This window comes from Megalopta genalis, chromosome 3 (assembly GCF_051020955.1).
Source record: "Megalopta genalis isolate 19385.01 chromosome 3, iyMegGena1_principal, whole genome shotgun sequence".
Lineage (NCBI taxonomy): Eukaryota > Metazoa > Arthropoda > Insecta > Hymenoptera > Halictidae > Megalopta > Megalopta genalis.
The window spans coordinates 32,963,653-32,980,432 of NC_135015.1; the positions used below are offsets into that span (position 1 = coordinate 32,963,653).

The 16,780-nt window shown below is 50.5% G+C and overlaps 2 protein-coding genes across 3 annotated transcripts; one reads left to right on the forward strand and one right to left on the reverse strand.

Moving 5' to 3' along the window:
- Window positions 1-7,915: 7,915 nt before the first annotated feature.
- Window positions 7,916-15,252, forward strand: LOC143259233 (uncharacterized). The gene is made up of 5 exons (XM_076520659.1): window positions 7,916-14,221; window positions 14,311-14,449; window positions 14,526-14,654; window positions 14,731-14,930; window positions 15,000-15,252. Exons 1-5 carry the CDS (start codon window positions 14,098-14,100, stop codon window positions 15,158-15,160), a joined length of 753 nt encoding a protein of 250 aa, XP_076376774.1. The 5' UTR covers window positions 7,916-14,097; the 3' UTR covers window positions 15,161-15,252.
- Window positions 15,249-16,680, reverse strand: LOC143259229 (RCC1 domain-containing protein 1). Of its 2 annotated transcripts, XM_076520656.1 has the most exons (6): window positions 16,451-16,680; window positions 16,194-16,390; window positions 15,988-16,117; window positions 15,800-15,926; window positions 15,549-15,723; window positions 15,249-15,483 (listed from the first exon to the last, which is right to left on the reverse strand). In XM_076520656.1, the coding sequence occupies exons 1-6, from the start codon at window positions 16,678-16,680 to the stop codon at window positions 15,314-15,316; spliced, it is 1,029 nt and encodes a 342-aa protein (XP_076376771.1). In that variant the 3' UTR covers window positions 15,249-15,313. The 2 variants fall into 2 exon arrangements, with proteins under 2 accessions (XP_076376771.1, XP_076376770.1); XM_076520655.1 differs by having other exon boundaries at window positions 16,194-16,680.
- Window positions 16,681-16,780: the final 100 nt, after the last annotated feature.

Here is a 16,780-nt window from a genome sequence, read left to right on the forward strand (position 1 = left end):
ACGTACAGGAAAAAGAAAAGAAGACACAACATACATACATGAACACACAGACACATACACACACACACGTACATTGACAAGAAGCCGACGTCGCATCGACGATAAAATACGACACATCGTTTCGACCATACTCGAACGTTCGCGCGTGTATTTTCGAGGTGCTCATCCTCGTGGAGAAATTCTTCCGAAAGTATAAAGCATCGCATTAATCAAAAGCAACGTCGGCGTCGTGGCGCAGAAGACATTCGGCCGTAGGAGATTAGGGGTGGGAACGCGATCGATCGAGGGACGAAAAGTTTGGGACGAAGAATCTGGCTAAACGAGAACAAGAGAAAGAAGGAGAAAAAGAGAGGATCAGCGTGGAGAGGAGAGGAGAGGAGAGGAGAGGAGAGAAGAGAGAGATAGCGAAAAAATACGACGACCGCCCGAGCCGACGTTTAGACGTTCTTTGGACGTTCTTCGGACGTTCAGACCGCGACGGGGTCTCTCTTCCGCGATCCGTCGATCTAACTTGGTACCTAATTCTAATTGGCTTTAATAAGCTTGTAATTCGTAGGCTCTAGTCATGCAATGACTCTAAAACTGGGGAAGCCGTGGCCCCGTGCGGGGGCGCGCGTGCTTGCGCGAGCTTCTCGCGAACAAATCGTGTACGCGCGATGGTATACGAGGATATGCGACAAAACTTACCGAATTGTGTTCAAACGGGGCGCGAGGCAAAAGCACCATGTCGATTCGAGTCGATTCGACGTCCGGCTCGACACCGATATATAATAATATATATATATATCTATATTACTTGTAAAACGCGTGACCGCGTGACCGCGTGGCCGGCGGCCAGCGCCGAGCGCGTCTCCTGGCCGCCGGTCACGCGCGAGAACGGAGAATGATAGCTAGATAGGTAGATAGAGATATACGACGAAGAAAAGAACTTCAATCGGAAGATTTGAGCGCGAGAATGGCAAGAAAGACGGGGAAAAGCCGGTGCCCGACCACGCCTCCGACACGCTCGGCCGAGTCGCGGACTCTCCTCGTATTGCGACCGACACCGATTTCTTTGCAAAGCTCTCTCTCGCGACAGCTTTGGGGAACGAACGAGCTCTCTCGCTGTCACTCGAACACGAAAACGATAGTGCGGCGATCCGCGGGATTATCTCGGCCACCACGGCGATCATCGCAAATTCGCAAACACGCAAATTGTCTTCTCGGCTGCTGGCGATCGACGCCGGTGTATCTCGGCAGCAGATCCCCTTCGGACGCTGTCGGGGCTCTCTTCGTTGAACTTTTATAAAATGTTTTATAACGTCGTCGCGCGATTCCCCCGCCCATCCGACCGACTGCGCTCCAAAAGCCAGAACTCCGGTCGATCGCTTAAAATTCGATTTTGGCTTGCGGCAAGCTTTCCGAGCCGCGACAGATTCGGCCCGCAAAAAGATACCTGTATCCGGTCGAGAGAGAGAGAGGAGAGGAGAGAGAGACAAAAGAAAAAGGAACAAAAAACGAATAAATCGATGCACGCGCGATCGCTGCACGTTTCCGCGGACGGGGATGGGGTGGGGTGGGGGGTGTGGGGGGGGCGCGTTTGCACGCGAACCGAGTGTCAACGGGTGAAAACGAAAAGCTCGTCGAGGTAAAAGGTATATACATATTGTATACGTATACATATTATTCGTCCATCAAAAGGTGATGTATTCTTTAAAGTACAATTACTTCTTGTTCCATACGCGAGTCGAAATTACTTTCATGTTCCTATCTCGAGGTTTAAGGAGCGAACACGTCGTCGGTCTTGTTCGCGGCTGAAGAGCGATGCGTCCTTGTCGGTCGCGGATCTCATTCTCCGCGAAGTATCGCGGCCGACGATCGGAGACGGTGTGTCCGGGCTTTCTCGCGGCACTGGCTAAGCCTAGGCGTTTCGACTAGTAGGGATTAGGTAACAAAACCGGCGCTGGTACTACGTAGTTAGCACCGGTAGTACTCGTAGTTTGGCGCTTTAGTTGTTTGTATATCGTATTGTTTTCGGTTCTCTTCGGTTTTCTACTTGCGTGCCGTCGCCGTGCAAGCCTGGCCTGGTCGAGAGCGAGCGGTCGCGCGCGTCCTCTTCGCACGATCATCGTGCTCGATCGTCGTACGTTTCGACCCTCCCGACGATCGCGCCCGTTGCGCGCCGATATCGATCGGCCAACGATCGACCGCGATCCGGCGTTCTCGTCGCGGCGCCGTTCCGCGGCATCGCGACGAGAACCCATCGATCGTATCGCCGAATAATTATCGTAATTAGAAACATTCCGCGGCGTCTCGAAACGATTGGTTAATTCGGCTCGTTAACGGACCCTCGAACGTCGCGCGTCGTCGGCGCGGCGCGGCGCGACGCGACCCGAAGCGGAGCGGCGGTGGCCTCGGTGCTTCAATCAAACCTGTCTATACCAAAATCACTCCGAAACGCACGCGCCGGAAATTCAAGGTACGACCAACTAGTTACGGACCAAGTACGCTGAACTGCCGGTGAATTAATCAAAAGACACGCGTCCGAGCGACGCGGGTTACGTATGTATACGAGGGGAACTCTCTTTCTCTCTCCGCCGCCGGGTGGCTAACCCCCGCGAACCGCGACCGCGCGACCGCCCTTTACAACCGCCCTCGCAACTCTCGTCTACGACGCGTGGTGCGCGACCAAGAGCGCTCCAAAACGCTCGAAAGGCGCTCCTCCAAAAGCCCCGCCAGACCAGACCAGGCCGAACACCGGCGCGGCGGTGTTTTTTCGATACGCTGCAGAGTTTTTGAAAAGTTTAAAGTGACCGATCGCGAGCGAAAATGGTTAAAATTAAGGAAAACGAAGAAACTATTGTGAATCCAACAATCGGATGATCCGAGGTTTAAAAATGAAAAACAAGCAAACTTCCCCCCAATTTGCCCCCGATTCCTCCGCACCAAACGATCCCATATCGAACAGATATTATCGCCATCCATCCACACGAGCAGAACACCCCTCCGGAACAAAACCGTAATGGCAAACGCTCTTTTTGGGAATTCGCCCGCATTTCCGACCAAAAACAAAAAAAAAAGAAAAAATAATAAAACACACGCACACTCAGCCGACACTCAGCCAAAATACCAGAATACCAGAATGTTCTATATCAAACAAACAAAAAAAAAAACAAAAAAAAACAGTACACGCAGTCTGCTTTCTACATACAGCTCTACAACAATATTGCAGCCTCCCGATACCAGTCGTCTCCTTACAGTTAATTGCGGGTCGCGTTCGCGACGGACGCCGCTCGAGGCTCCAGAGGCGAGAACGACGAGTTTCAAAGGAGAATGGAATGACGAACGGAGCGCGCTTGTCTCCCCGCTTGTCCGTCTCTTCCGCGAGTCGCGGGGAGCACGCCTAACACGGGGAGGCCGAGAAGGGCCCGTCGGGGGTAGTGGCCCGCGGAGACAGCGAGAGCCACCCTCGATCTCGCAGCGGCGTCGTGAAATCGTCCGATCTGCGATCCCGCGCGCGCGCCCGGGTTGCATACTCACCCGGGCCGCGACCAACAATATACAACCGGCAACAACACACAAGCAGTAACAATAGACAACTCTCTCTCTGTCCGCGCGCGGGGGGCCGCGGTGCAACGCGACGCAGGCCGCCCCAGCCGCGACAAGAACAGCCAACTATAAAAAAAAATAATAATAATATCTCTACATATTTCACATAATCCAGCAGTGATCAACGCGAATGCAGATGCCACGAAGAGCAATGCAAAACACAAAAAACAAAAATATACAGGATCGCCGGCCGGGCAGCCAGCGCGATCACGGTGTCCCGTCGCACGGCCGTATTTCAAGTCTCGTGTCGTCATCCGCGTGGAAGGTGTTGTCCGTCGTCCGTTTCCCTCCGCGACGACCCGTGGGTGGGTCGACGGGGGACCGTGGGGGACGATGGGACCGAAATGGCCGACGACGGGCGCCGCTCGCGTGACCGGCACCGCCGGCGAAAGTCCCCTCAAATCAAAACCCGCAGTCAGCACAGAATATAAACGCTAAGTGCAGAGGAAACAAACTACTATATAATAAACAAAAGGTATATATATATTATATATATATATTATATATATATATTATTAATTATTATTATTATTAAACATACATAAAAGAATATTATTAATAACAAGCAAAGAAGTACTATATTAATACTATTATTAATTATTATGATTCTTATTATAAATTTAATGAAACAATGATAACATTCCAACCGTCAATGTGCCACACGACTTTTTATATGCTCTTAAAAACAAAACAAAATGGAGATGGAGAAAGGGGAACGCGAGGTTTTACGATAGAAAGAGCGCGTTTTGGTGATCGTCGGGAAGCAGCGCGGGCAGCGGCGTTTGCGTTCGAATCGCGGGGAACACGCGGGATACGGTCACGATCTCGATCTCGATCTCGATCTCGGTCTCGGTCTCGGTTTCGCTTCGGCCAGTTCGAAGAGGAAACAAGAATGCCCCCCCCCCCCTACACCCCCTTCGCCGTTGATTCGCCGCGTATTCGTTGCCGTTGGGATTCGTCGACCAACGGATAGTACTTATCGTTGTCATTAGCGCGATTCGTTCTCGCGATCGTCGGGACCCAGCCAAGTGCAATTCTCTAGGTCCTCTTCGACCCGTCTGCTTTTTCGCGGCGGACCCCGTAGCCGGTTTTTGCGCGCGAGCACCTCCCATTCGTCGTTAGTTTCTTCCGCGAACGTTAAAGGCTCCTCGGCGGCCCTTCGGGTTTTCTTTTCTCGCGGGACGTTTTTCGCTCAAAGTACTTACCTATTTCTGTCTCTCTCTCTCTCTTTCTCTCTTCCGTCTTGCCGTCTCCACCTCCCTCGGTCTCGCTGGTCGTTCCCGGCGCATCCCGGTCCGTCAAATTTCCGCGAGAACACGCCCACGAAAATCGGTCGGTTTCCCTGGTTTTTTATACTTTTTTTACGACGCCTCCGCGATGAAACCCGTCGAGCCGCGCGTTCGGGGACATTAACGCCGTTCGACCGTCCGTTCTGGCCGGCGCTTTTGGTCATTCCAGGATCATTCCGTCGCATTTATGTCCTCTCTCGTTCTCATTCGAGCTCTGCGGCTCTCGTTCCGAGGGCCGGAGACGTTCGCCGGAAGATCGATCGACGGTAGAACGGTCGTTACCGCGCCGCTTCATCGATCCCCCCGCCGCTCTTGTTTCCTCTTGGCCTCTCGAAGCGATCGCGGGTCGAACGACAAAGCCACCACCGGCGATGGTGCAACAGAAGCGAAGGGAAAGGACAAAACAGTTCCGGTTGACATTCCGTCGTTTTTCCCTTCGGGGGAGGGGCGCGTGCTCGACGAGCGACGAGCGACGCGATTCGCGCGGCCGTTTCCGCGCTGCTTACGCCGCGGCGAGGGCGCGATACCACCGTTAATTAACCGTAAATCTAATTTTGGGCATAAATCGCGCGAACACCAACGCGGTGTTTGCCGAACGTCGGGTTAGAGATCGACCATGTACATACCGCGTAGACGTATACATCACTTTCTGTAAACTGAGCCACACGTACACACCATACAGACACGTACAAAAGCCACTCGAATGCTGCGATTACGACGCGACTAACTCTAGACTCCCCCAGCCCCCCCCCCACCCCTCCCAATAGGACACACCGTTTTTTCCCTCGTCGAGCTTTCGAACGGTACACAGGACCCCCTCCCGCACCCGCGCTGAGGCGCCGGTTGGTCGATCAGGGTTGAAATCGGTCGAACGCGGCCCTCGGTCCGATTCCCGTTCCTTTCGTACTCGGAACGATCGCGCGGCGAAGCCCGCGTGTACCGAGTCAAAAAAAGCGAAGGCGGCCGCTCGATAACCACTCGCTTCCGGGGCTCCGCGAGTCGCCGCCGCGGCGGACGGTCGTCGAGCGGTCGCTTGGGCCATTCGCGATTCGGCGGCGGTCCCAATGTTCCAAAAACTAAAACCACCGCGGAACTCTCGTCTAATCGCAACAGAGCCAGTCTCGTGTAAAGTCTCTTGTAAGGTAAACCGAGCGACTCGCGGCTTGCCCAGCTCGCCGGAAGCTCATTTCTTAGGTAGCCCCGCGAATAAAGATCGCCAAGAACCCCGCCGTTCGGCCTCGTTAGCGACGCTGTCGAGCAGCGGACGCTATTTCCTATCGGATCCTGGCTCGACGACTGCGTCCACGGACGAGAACGCGACGCTAACGAGGGAACCGCGCGCCGTGCATCTCCGACAAACGGATTGGACGGCACCAGATCCCCCCGCCCGCCCCCATCCGCTGCCCCTTTGAACGTAGCCGACATTAAGTTTACAAGAAGATTTCACTCTCTATTCTTCTATCTCATCTCGTTCCCATTCTTCTCTCGTAATTGCTCGTCGAGTACAATGCAACTGTAAACACGTAAACGTTTTCTGCACGCGTTAGAAGGGTTAAGGAACGTTCGTACCTTCGGGCCCGGGCCCCACGCTCTCGCATTCTGCCGTTGTGCCCCCTGTCCACGTGTCCCGGAGTGTCCCGGGCCGGCGCCAGGCCGGCCAAGGCTGTCGTCGACGGCCGGGAAGATCCGCCGACCGCCAGGCTCCGTAACGTCTCGGACCGACGACTTCTCGGCTCCCGACGACGGCGCCCGTGTCCCCCGCAGACCACCCGATCTTGTTTCAGCCCTGTTTCGTTAAACGGCATATCTCTCGTAGTGTTAAGAAAGACCCTTGTATACGGGCCGAGGCGCGACGACGGTCCGGCGTTTGCCCGCGTTTCCCCCCGGGAGGGTTTCCCGACGTTTCCCTCGGGAGGAAAGCTGGCGGGTTCGGTTGGCGGGAAAGCGCTACGGTTAGGAATACGTCGGAATCCGGATCCCGGGTCACCCTCGCCCCTTAGACGTAATTCTTTCTCGCAAGCACGAGCAGAAAGATCGTGCGTAAAGCTGACAAAAAAACGAACACACACGCGGACATCGGTCACACAAGTAAACCACACACGCAAAAACACACACACACACACGCACGCATACACGAAGAGACACGAGCAAACGCACGACCCGCGCGATACACCGTCACTCGCCTGTACACAGGAAACAGGACACAGAGAAGAAGACACGGGGTGATACACCGATATACGACTGATGAAACACAAGTATACCGAGCAGAAAACACTGTGACGCGAAACAAAAGAGAGAGAGAGAGAATGAACTATACAGGACACGGAGAAAAACACATACACACACACACATACACAAACCGTACAGCATGGAACACACGCGCCCCATTCGAAACCTCGATTCTACACACGTACAAGCATACGGACACGAACACGTACAGACACACACACACACAGACGCGCTCGCGCATATACGTTTCGTAACGAAGTATACAGTCTTAGCGCAGTGTTTCATATAGTTAGGTAGGAAACGTCGAGAGAATATTTTTTATATTCCACATGGATTTTACAGTTATATATTATCGTTTCGTATCGAAAGGGAGGAGTTTAAGGCGCGTCCAAAGCGTTACATAGATATATATATATATATAAAGATGAAGTAAAAAAAAAATGTGAAAAATGAGAAGATTTACGAGACTTCTCGATATATATACGTGTCGCCATTTATTGTTTACACCGCGATGATTCTATATCGATTATCGGTCGTTCTTATGGCGGTATGCGCTGTCGTTTATGCGTATATGTATGTATATATATACACAAACGCGTGCGGCGCGCGTAGGTGCGCGTGGGCGTCCTGTTTGCGCGCGCAAAAGGAGCCGGGCTCGCGCCGCGCCGCGTGCGCGTCGCTTATTATCTCGTTGACGATTAATTAATCTCGCGAGCCGCTCGGGGCAATTAGCCGAGGGCGTCGCGTTCGATCGAACACTCTCGGTTTTTTGGGGGGTAGGGAGAGAGGGAGGGAGGGATGGGGATGTGGGATGGGACACGGGGGTTCTGGGAGAGGGGAGGGGGATGGGGAGAGGGCCCTTTCAGTTTTGTCCACGGTAGCCCTGCGTCCGAGTGCGAGCCAGAGATCCCGGCCTTTCGCAAATCTCAAATCCGTTCCCTCCACCCCCTTCCCCTCCCTCCCTCTCACCACTGTCTCTCTATCTGTCTCTCTCTCTTTCTCCATCCATCCGTCTCCGCATCTATATATTTCGCTCTATCCCGCTGCCTCTGTCCGTACTCTTTCGGCCGGGAGCTCGCACTTCCCTCTTTCGTTTCGAAGGCTTTTCCTTTTTCACCCGTTCCGCGAGAACAAGAGAATCGACGCGGGGAAGCACGTTCGAGGAACAGAGCGGGATCGATCACGAGACGGAAAGACACCGTTAGAGCCCGTACACCTCTTACGGTACACGAATCTATATACACGCATACACAGGCATACACAGAAACACACACACATACACACACAGGTACATACAGAGAGATTAGTTTCGCGCGTACGCGTGATCGGCGAGCATGGTTCGCGGCCGGTATTAATCGGTGGAACCAGGCTTCTTCGCGCAGAGGTGCGCGAGAGAGAATCGCACGCGAGTTGTACAGAATATGTACCGTCGAGTTGTCGTACGTAATCGTAGCGCGATTAGGAGTATCGTTTTAAATCGATTGTAATTAGTAAACGTTACTTTTGTTGATCGCTTTGGGGACCGCGCGGGTCCGCCGACCGATCCGGATCGATCGGTGGATCCGGATCCACCCCATCGGGGATGATCGCGCGCAGCGACGACGGACGACGAGCCTGGCCGCCAGTCCGCCGACCCCATTCGACGGCGCGCGTTAACGATTCGATCGCGATTCGAATCGTCGCCGGTTGTTCTCGACTCGCGGCAGGCCCGGCGTCTCGTCTCCGCGCGGATCGAGCCCCACCGGCGAGATAGAAAAGACACACCTTGGGCATTCTTTTGAATCGCGTTCGAGCGAATCGCGAATGAGAGTGGAGGAATGACGGAGTGACGAACGAGTCGCAAGTACGTGGTTCGCAGCTTTGAAACATGTGATACGTCGGCCGGCAAACTTGACTTCCGGTCGCGACCGAGTTAGCAAACGCGACTAAGAATCGAGAGAGAAAGAATCGAGAGAGAGAGAGAGAGAGAGAGAGAGAAGGAGAGAAGCGACGAGGTAGGATCGAAGAAGCAGCGCCGGGAGTCGATTCGCTGGCCGGCGCATTTTTTAAAGATTCTTTGATGTAGGACGCTCTTTTGTTGAAGGTTGATTGTTGTCAAAATGGTTGTGAGGTTATACTATTTGAAATATGTTAACGATGCGATTGCCGGCCGTCCGGGACGATCGACGCCGCGACGAAGGACGATCCTCTCGGTCTTCGATCGCGGCGCGGATCGTCCCAGAGGGTCGCGAACACAGAGACGAAGGGGAAAGCGCGCGCTCCATGGCGTTTCTCATCGTATTTTCTAAATCGCGAAAACATTCCGTGCGATCGGGCCACGGCGTTCGCCGTTGGATCGAGCTTGAAACCCGACGCTGGCCCGAGCGGAGCGCGCGGTTTCCCTCGAGAGCGAACGACTCGTCTCCGAGGAAGCGTACAACTGGCATTACCCGACGTGGCGGTCTGGCACGGGCGAGTTGTTCTCCTGCGTCTCCCGAGGTGCTCCGAGGGAATCGTTGTTCTATATCTAGGTAGAAGTGTTCGGGGGACGAGGGGGCTGTTCGAGAAAAAGGAAGGAAGGAAGGAAGGAAGGGTGGAAGCCGCGCGGGTGCAGGGAGAACGACTCGGCTCGCGGCGAACGGGCCGGCAGGCTGATAGAAAACTATGCGACTGATACAGACCAGTATTCGTTCGAGAAATTGTAAAGTAAAATTCGCGTATCCTAGCCTTAACGAGAAAGATCAAATTAGGTTTAATGGCGCGTCGAAATTCTCTCGATTGGCTGTAAAGTGTTATCGTGGAAGAGGAGTGTTGATTCTTCGCACGGTGATGTGTCTAGTGAGAGTAATGTTATTAGGTATCTTAAGCGTGCGTACTATAAAGAAGCGGAACGAAAAATGCCAGTTGTAGAAGAGAGAGAGATATGTTCTTTTTCTTTCCTTATTCTTCTCTTATTCTTCTTTCTGGGAAATTGGAAAGGAACACGCCCCGAGCGGGACGCGCGCGGTCTCGTTGATCGATCGGCCGAGCGAGCACACGAGACGAGAAAGCGTCGGCGATCTCGCGACGAAGTGGGCGCGAGCGAGCCACCGGCGAACGAACGAACGGAAAAGATGTGTTTCGTTCGCGGACGTAGGAAAGGGAACACGGAAAACAATGTCGAGACTGTCTTCTTGCCCGTCGGCGTTCTATAGAACGCGACGGCGGCGGGGGACGTTGCTTTCCGTCGCGCGATACATCGCATCGTCGGCACCGATGATGAAGATCGGAACGACTTTTCTCGGTTTCCGTTCGTCTCGTACCCGCGGCGCGGTTCGATTTTTCGGGAACCGATTTTTCGTGGTAACGGGGACGCGTACGCTATAAACGGCGGATCGCGCGAGGCGGATCGCTGGGATGGATCGCCGGGACGGATCGCGAGATGGAACGGAAAAAGAGAAAAGCGAACGGCGATTCCGAATGGGCGAAAGGAACATTGTCATGTGTATACGCGAATCACAAACCTTTTTCGAGAAACGACAGCTTTACCGATAGTTAAACCAATAGTTCTTCGCAACACGGGCACACGTAACGAATACCTACAAGTTCACACACTGACACGAACACACGACACACGAACACGAACACACACACACACACGAAAGAAAGAGAAAAAGAGAGAGAGGGAGACACGGGTACATAATTCACACGAGGAACAGAGACACACGCATATACATGTAAAAGCGATCCATGCGACAACAAGAAACACACAAAAAAATTGTTGTATGAATATAACGTTTGCAGTTAGGTGGGACCAAAAACGACTTTATATCTCTATGTGCATATCCAAGCAACGTGTAATTTAATTAATGAATTAATTAATTATCCATTATTAATGACTAGGTAAAGAAAAAGATCCATTGATAGCGATCGAGGACGATGACGAATCATTAACCAATAATTAGATTATTAAGTTTGTTTATTGATGCATTATTCTATGATATAATTATTATTATTATTATTATTAACTTTATTGCCTTTATTATTATTTTATTACGATGATTAATGCCGATTACTATTATTATTATTATTATTATCATTATTATTATTATTAATATTATTATTATTATTTAAACGACGTTTTAAGACATGATTATTTAGAGATCGCGTAGGAACAGTAAGTATCATTAATTATTAATTATTTTTAGTTTATTATTATTATTATTATTATTATTATTATTATTATTATTATTATTATTATTATGAGATATTTTGTTGTATTATTTTCAATAAAATCGATTGAAAATATTTAATTTCCTCGGGTTTGTTTTTTAATTTGCGCTTCGCCGGATGTTCTAGGTTGCTGAATGCGGTTTCTTCTTTCTTTCGCGATTTCGATTGCTTTCTTTGGGAAGAGGATCGCGTGCCGATCGCGACACCGGCAGGAACTAAATAAGGGAGAAGCGCAAAGAAAGATTCGAAATCGCGGCACTCACCTCAATCCCACCTTCTTCATCCTCCTTCTTCTAACATCTTCTTCTACCTTCATTTTGTCTATTTATTCTTCCAGCCTCGTTTGGTTCGTTGATTTGCCTTCTCTGTCAGAGTTTGGTTCTCATTGGCTACGTCTGTATACGATTTTCTCTCCTTGAAACCCCTCCGAGCACCCTCCCCTTGAGCTCCTTTCTCTTCTCTCTGTGCCTCTCCTTTCACCCTCTAATTCTCACGTATCTCCGGAGCGATTTTCGAGACTCGGGAAGAACGGGGGAAGACTGAACGAACACAGACGAACGAACGAACGAACGAACGAACGGACGAACGAACGAACAAACGGACGACGGAACGAACGAGCCAAACGGATATAAGAGAGATAGAGAGAAGTTCTGGCGACCGAAAGAACCAGAGACGGGGAAACAAAAGAAAGAAGGGAAGGCACCGGAAAGTAACGCTGAAAGCGAAGAGGTCCAAGGGAAACAAACAAAATAAAAAAAAAAAGATGATTAAAGGAACAAATTGATCGATATCGTAACAAGTAAAAGTATCGTTGAGCCGCGATCGTCGAGCCGTATAGAGGGGAAACAAAAAACCAGAGAAGATTTTTAGATTACCGAGGAAGCAAGGAGGAACGCGTGGAAGCGAGCACACAGAACAATGAACAAAACATGAAAACAGAAAACGATCAAACAGCAACAGCAGCAGCGGCCGCGGCGGCGGCAGCAGCAGCAGCAGCAGCAGCGGCGGCAGCGGCGGCGGCGGCGGCGGCAAACAACAATAAACAATCAGCGAAGGAAACAGAAAAGAGACACGAAAACGAAAAGAAAAAACGAGAAAAAAAATACAGTCGACAGACAGAGAGAAACAAAAAGGATGAAAAAAAAAATAAAATAGTTGTAAAAGCCACACACATACGCGTACACACATACACACACAATTGTACTAAGTAAGTTCATACTGCGTATTGCCTTTCTGACTTCGGTGTGAAAATATATAAATAAACAAAAAAAAAATGTCAGTCGCGCCGGGACTCGGGGATTTTTCAGCGACTCGTGTAATATTATAGCTGTTTTAATAGTATCCCGAAACGATGGCGGCGTCGCGCGCGTGTTCGTGCTCGCGTTTCCCGTTTCCCTTTTCCTTATAGATAACCCGATCTTCTCACCTTTTTCCCCTTTCTCTCCGCGGTCGGTCTCCGATTTTCCCGGGAAACGGAAAGGAGAAAGAGCGAACGCCGGACAGACTCGAGCAAACCCACCCTCTTCGGGCCCGCGCGCCATCTTCTTCGTCGGACCTTGTCGGACCTTGTCGCCGAGCGGATTCTTCCCTCGCGAGGCTCGGGCTTCCTTCTCTTCGATCTCTTTCTCGAGATCGACCGTGGACGTCGCGATATCGACACGAGCATCGACACGGAATCGAATCCGAACACATTCGAGCCTGAACCCCGAATCCGAGGACCCGGTTGACGAAAGGGAAACGGGTGTCGCGACGAGAACGTCGCCGCCGCCAGCGGAACCATCTTTTTTCACTGTTCTCTGCACGAAAGAAAACGTTGTCCCTCGAGAATAGAAAGACGTACGCGAAAATCCCCGCGTCCCCGCCGGTTGTGTCTGTTTCATGTTTTTCAATATTTGTAATTTATCGATAAAATTATTAAAACGGTATCGATACATAACAGTCTAAAGTGTGCGCTACTCTACATAATATTATTATATATAAAGTATAAAAGTATACATTATATATATATTATATATATATACATATATATTATATATGAGAAGTATAATATATATATTATACACACATTGGGATTGGTGAGAATATACGGTTTTTTCGCTTTGGAGTGTTATTTTCTGAAAATATTGAACAAAATATGGAAAAAAAAATTAAAAAATAAAACCAATGAATAAAAACAAAAAAAAACAGACATGAACGAACCGTTCTTCTTCTGTGAGTCTTTCATTGTTACCGCCGCGACTCCTCGGATCGGCTCGGTGTTACGGCGACGTTTCCGATTTGATCGCGTTCGACCTGCCTTTTTCTCTGCGCACGGAAAAGAAACGATGCCGGACTCGAAAAGCACAGGGGACGACAGCAGATCGGCCGAGATTGGAAACGAGGTTGAGTATTCGATCGTGGGATCCCGATCGACCCGCGAGACATATTCCGGGTGGCGCCCGCGACGTCCGATCTTGTCGCGTCCGAAACTTCGTTTCGTCCACGAAACTCGAGGCAGACCCGAAATTCTAGAGAGCCGGGAATCCGGTCGATCAGCCCGAAGTTTCCGGCGAGTCGGCCGAGAAGTTCTTGTACACCCTTCCCGCGAGGTTGACGAGCTTGCGGGCAACGCCGATCGAGATCGTGAGCGAGCAAGCCCCGGCGCTGATCGAGTTAGCATTTTCCCCGATTCGGTCGACTATCGCAGCTCGAATCCAAACGCGTTTCTCTCCCTCTCTCTCTCTCTCTTTCTCTCTCGCCACTCTCGTTTTTCTGTAGATTGCTGGGAAATGCTCTCGGCATCGACGACTACCAGACCAACATGGCGTCCTTCTGGTTCCTGGACACGATGGCGCATCAAGTTCTCAAGAACAAGGAGAACCTCGACGACTATTGCCTGGGCGTTCTGGTCAGCTGGCTCGCTGGGGAAATGATGCTCATTCGAGGTAACCGATCCCGTTCGTTCGACGTTCGCGATCTTCGGAACACCGTAGGCGCAAGCCGGCACGGTTCGTTTAACCGCACGCATTCCCAGAGAAGAAGCTCCCTCGCGAGGAGTTTTTCAGGCTGATGAAGAAGATATTTCAAGCGGCCGGGAATAAGATACCGGACAAGAATCGCTGCCCTTATTGGGACGAAGTCGTGGCGAAACAGCCGGAGGAAAGCCTCTTCGAGTACGGTTTCGCGATTTCGGATCGCGATTCCGTATCGTGAGTATTCAATCGATTCGCTTCGCTTTTGTAATCGCAGAGCAACGCAGAGCGACGTGGACAAGAAAGAGTCGGCCTCGGAAGACGGGAGAGACGAGACCGAGACGTTCCTCAGCAACGTGGACCCGGTAGTCGTGCTGGATACCGTGATGGAGTCTACCTACGCCATGTAAACCGATCTTCCGAATTTTCCTGCTTTTTTAATCAATAAATTAAGTGATGACGAACGGAATGTTTTGCCATAGGTATGCGAACGAGCTGAGATACACCCTGGTCTACGAAGTTTTCGCCGAACCGATAACGGTGCATAGTTATCAGGTGCCATTCTCCATCCGGAAGCCGCGTTCAGCGAAACTGACCGACCTCAAAACGACGCCATTCAACGTCGGACTCCGTCGAACATTCGAGTTGCACGATGTCTTCGGGATCCAGAAAAAGAAGACGGGTAAATCTAGGAATAATTCGTGCACAATTGTCTTACGGTTCGAATAAAACGCACGATGTCTTATTGCAGGTAAGGGGAAGCTGGCCGTTACCATGGTTCATACTCCCGCGAACTCGCTCGACGACGAAGAGGACCTTGCGGAGAAACGGAAGTTCATCTTGCCTTTGATAGAAGCGAACGAGGCGATGGCTCTGTTCGATCAGCCGGAAGAAAACGACGATGTTAAATAGCTGCTTCTGTATTTCCGCGTTGAGCCAGAGCGTCGAATCGAGGCTTAGGTGCTGTGAAGGTTTCGGAGAAATAAAATTTTCGCATACAATTATTTTATCATGTTTATTCTCAACGAGCGACGGTGGTAGAAAAATGGTAGAAAACTTTGGGGATTAGCTTGTTAATAATACGGTGCCCCATTCCCGACACCTAAAGTCTTCGATGCTTCCGATGGCTCCAGGGATCTGCAGTTTGATAAATTTTGTAGAGCCGGGCAGGGTTTCCCGGGATTGGCCCAGTTGTCCGTACTTGTTGCATCCGCAGCCCCAAAATATGCCGTCGTCTGTTTAAAAAGTTCGATTCTTCAGCATCTAGGTTCCTAGAAATTTACCATCAGAAAAAACGTACCAGTTAGGCACACGGTGAACGTGTTCCCGCATTCGACTTTCTTCGCAAACGTCTCTACGACTTCGTTCCGCTCATCCGTGAAGTCTACCAGAGTTGGTACAGCGACTACTTTGCTGTCCAGAGATGACAGACCTAATTCTCCGTTCGTGTTCCACCCCCACGTGTACAAGTCACCCTGCGGTTGAAATGTCACTTTGAGATAAGCGTTCTCTTTCATCGATCGCGTTTCTTTTCTTATCTAGAATATTAACTTGATCTGTGATCACGGCGCTATGCCACCCCATCGCCGAGATCCGAACAACCTTGAGACCGGCCAGAGCCTCGATCAGCTTAGGGTTGTCGCAGTCTTCGAGATCGTTGTGCCCCAATTGCCCACGCCTGTTTTAAACGACTCTTTGTATTGTAATATCTCGTCGATTCGTAGCATTCCGATACGTACGTCCCCATCCCCATCGAATACACGTCGCCGTTCTCTGCTAATAGGATAGTGTGATCGAATCCACAGGCGATGTCTACGAATTTCACTCTCTTCGGCATCTCGACCAACGTGGGGACGTTGAAAACACGACCTGAAGCGATCGATATCGACCTTAACTCTTGGAATTTTATAAACATAATCAAGCAACTCGGAAAAAGAGTGTGTACCTAAGTTGCTAAGGACTACGGTGCACCCTCCTTGCAAGACTTTAACAGGGTATTCTCTATCGGAGTCATCGTTGCTTGGAATAAAGTTTGTCACTTTCTTCCAGGAATCGTTAGTCTCGTAGATTTTGTATTTCCATAATTCATCGCTGTTACTTAACACTACTATATTGTCTTTACCAATTGCAGCTGATTTACAGCTAGAAAAGAAAATGGAATTAGCTACTGCTTCTGCGAGCTCGTCCAAGATATCGTTGTACCTGTTCAATGAGCTCTGCGGTATCTGTATCGATTGAACGCTCGTGTTCCCCTCTTGATCTTTCTTGCAAATATGCAGTTCCTTTCCCTTCCATAAAAGAAAATATCCCCATCCTATCTGGAAGTCTGTGATTCCAGAAAAGGATACTTCGGTGAACGAATCCACTGTATAGACGATGTCTCCGTCATCGGAGAACAATGTACAAGCATTAAATCCAGCATAATAAAACATGTTCGCAACATTGAAATCGACTGTTTCTATGGAAGTGTGATTTATTCTATACTACCTAGCCGCAAGACCTTGTACTAAGCTTGCATAGACAAGGAAATAG